Below are 1502 nucleotides of genomic sequence, written 5' to 3'. Positions count from 1 at the left end.
GGCCAGCAGCCTGCGCATGCGCAACCTGCAGCGCAGGCTCCGTCCTCCCGCCCCGCCCCTTCCGGAGGCTCGCCGTGCGCCTGCGCCCTGCGGCGCGCGCTTTGTTGGGAGAAGGAGGGGGNGAGGTCTTGCGAAGCCGGTCCGCTGAGGCNCGACGGGCGGGGCTGAGGATGGAGGTGACTGCGTTCNCGGCGACGGTTGGGGCTGCGCGCGAGGCGGCAGCGGAGTAGGTGGTGGAGATACGGGCATGGCGGGGCGGCCCCTCGGTGCTCCTTAGGCGCCGGAGCCATGGGCGCTCTGAGCAGCCGGGTGCTGCGGCCCACAGGGCGCACAGAGCAGCCCGAACCCACGCCCGGGGCTGGGGGCGCGGCCCGCAGGTCGGACGCGGGCGAAGATGCGGCCCACAGCTTCTGTTACTGTCCGGGCGGGCGCAAGCGCAAGCGCAGCAGCGGCACATTCTGCTACTGTCACCCCGACTCCGAGACAGACGACGACGAGGACGAGGGCGACGAGCAGCAGAGGCTGCTGAACACGCCGCGCAGGTACGGAGCACCCCGCACCTTGGGAGCCTGACAAGGACCGGTGTCCTTGACAGAAGAGCGCGGGGAGGGTCGGTGCGGGAGGTGAGTGCCCGAGGAGCAAACGGGAGCTGGGCGTTTGCAGNCAGACCTTGGTCGTTGCGGAAGCTGGCGCGTGCCGGGCAGACCTGAGGTCAGTGCGGGAGCTGGGCATTAGCAGACCGACCTGGGTCAATGTAGGGTCTGGGAGTTTGCAGACAGACCTGGGTTAACGCGGGAGCTCGCGCGTGCTGGGTGGACCNAGGATCAGTGCGGGAGCTGGAAAGCCTAGGGTTCTGCACATTAAACAGAAGCTTCCTGAGTGTCAGCCTCAACCTGAGCCTAAAAGGACTAGGCAGAGCTTCCGCGGCCTTTNCGTAGCAGGCGTTTGCTTTTTGAATAGGATAGCCACGGGAAATTTTACTGTGCATCACTAGCCATAAATCAGTAAAGAGAGGAGCATAGTAGTCCCTGAGATGGACATCTCTCTGTGTTGTCACTAGAGGGACCAGTGTTGGAGATTGGCAGTTATGCACATTCGCTCAATTAAGAACAAAGTCTGCTCGTTGAGGTGGGCTGCACTCTGTGTAGGTTGCATAAGATTTTTTTGAGGGAAGAGTTGAAAAAATAAATAATTGCTTGTGAAATAGATGTGGCATATACCAGAATATACTGTGTTGTAAGGATTTTTTTTCTCTTTTTAAGGTCACTGTTAGATTCACACAGATGTAATTTTTTAATGAAAAATTTAAAAAGGATTTGCTCATGGACATTGCATTTTTGTTGACAAAAAAAAGTGTAGGTGGGCCGGACGTGGTGGCACAGGCCTTTAATCCCAGCACTCCGGAGGCAGAGGCAGGCGGATTTCAGAGTTCGAGGCCAGCCTGGTCTACAGAGTGAGTTCCAGGACAGCCAGGGCTATACAGAGAAACCCTGTCTCGAAAA

The 1502-nt window shown here is 58.6% G+C and overlaps 1 protein-coding gene across 1 annotated transcript in view; it reads left to right on the top strand.

Moving 5' to 3' along the window:
* Nucleotides 1-101: 101 nt before the first annotated feature.
* Nucleotides 102-1502, top strand: part of Gmcl1 (germ cell-less 1, spermatogenesis associated) — a 41836-nt gene continuing 40435 nt past the window's right edge. The window contains exon 1 of the mRNA XM_029478219.1: nt 102-542. Within this exon, the coding sequence (XP_029334079.1) occupies nt 289-542 (254 nt within the window). The 5' untranslated portion in view covers nt 102-288. The remainder of the gene's footprint in view (nt 543-1502) is intronic.

The sequence above is a fragment of the Mus caroli genome, chromosome 6 (assembly GCF_900094665.2).
Source record: "Mus caroli chromosome 6, CAROLI_EIJ_v1.1, whole genome shotgun sequence".
Taxonomy (NCBI): domain Eukaryota; kingdom Metazoa; phylum Chordata; class Mammalia; order Rodentia; family Muridae; genus Mus; species Mus caroli.
The sequence above is the reverse complement of the archived record's forward strand: the minus strand, read 5'-3'. Positions and strand labels throughout refer to the sequence as shown.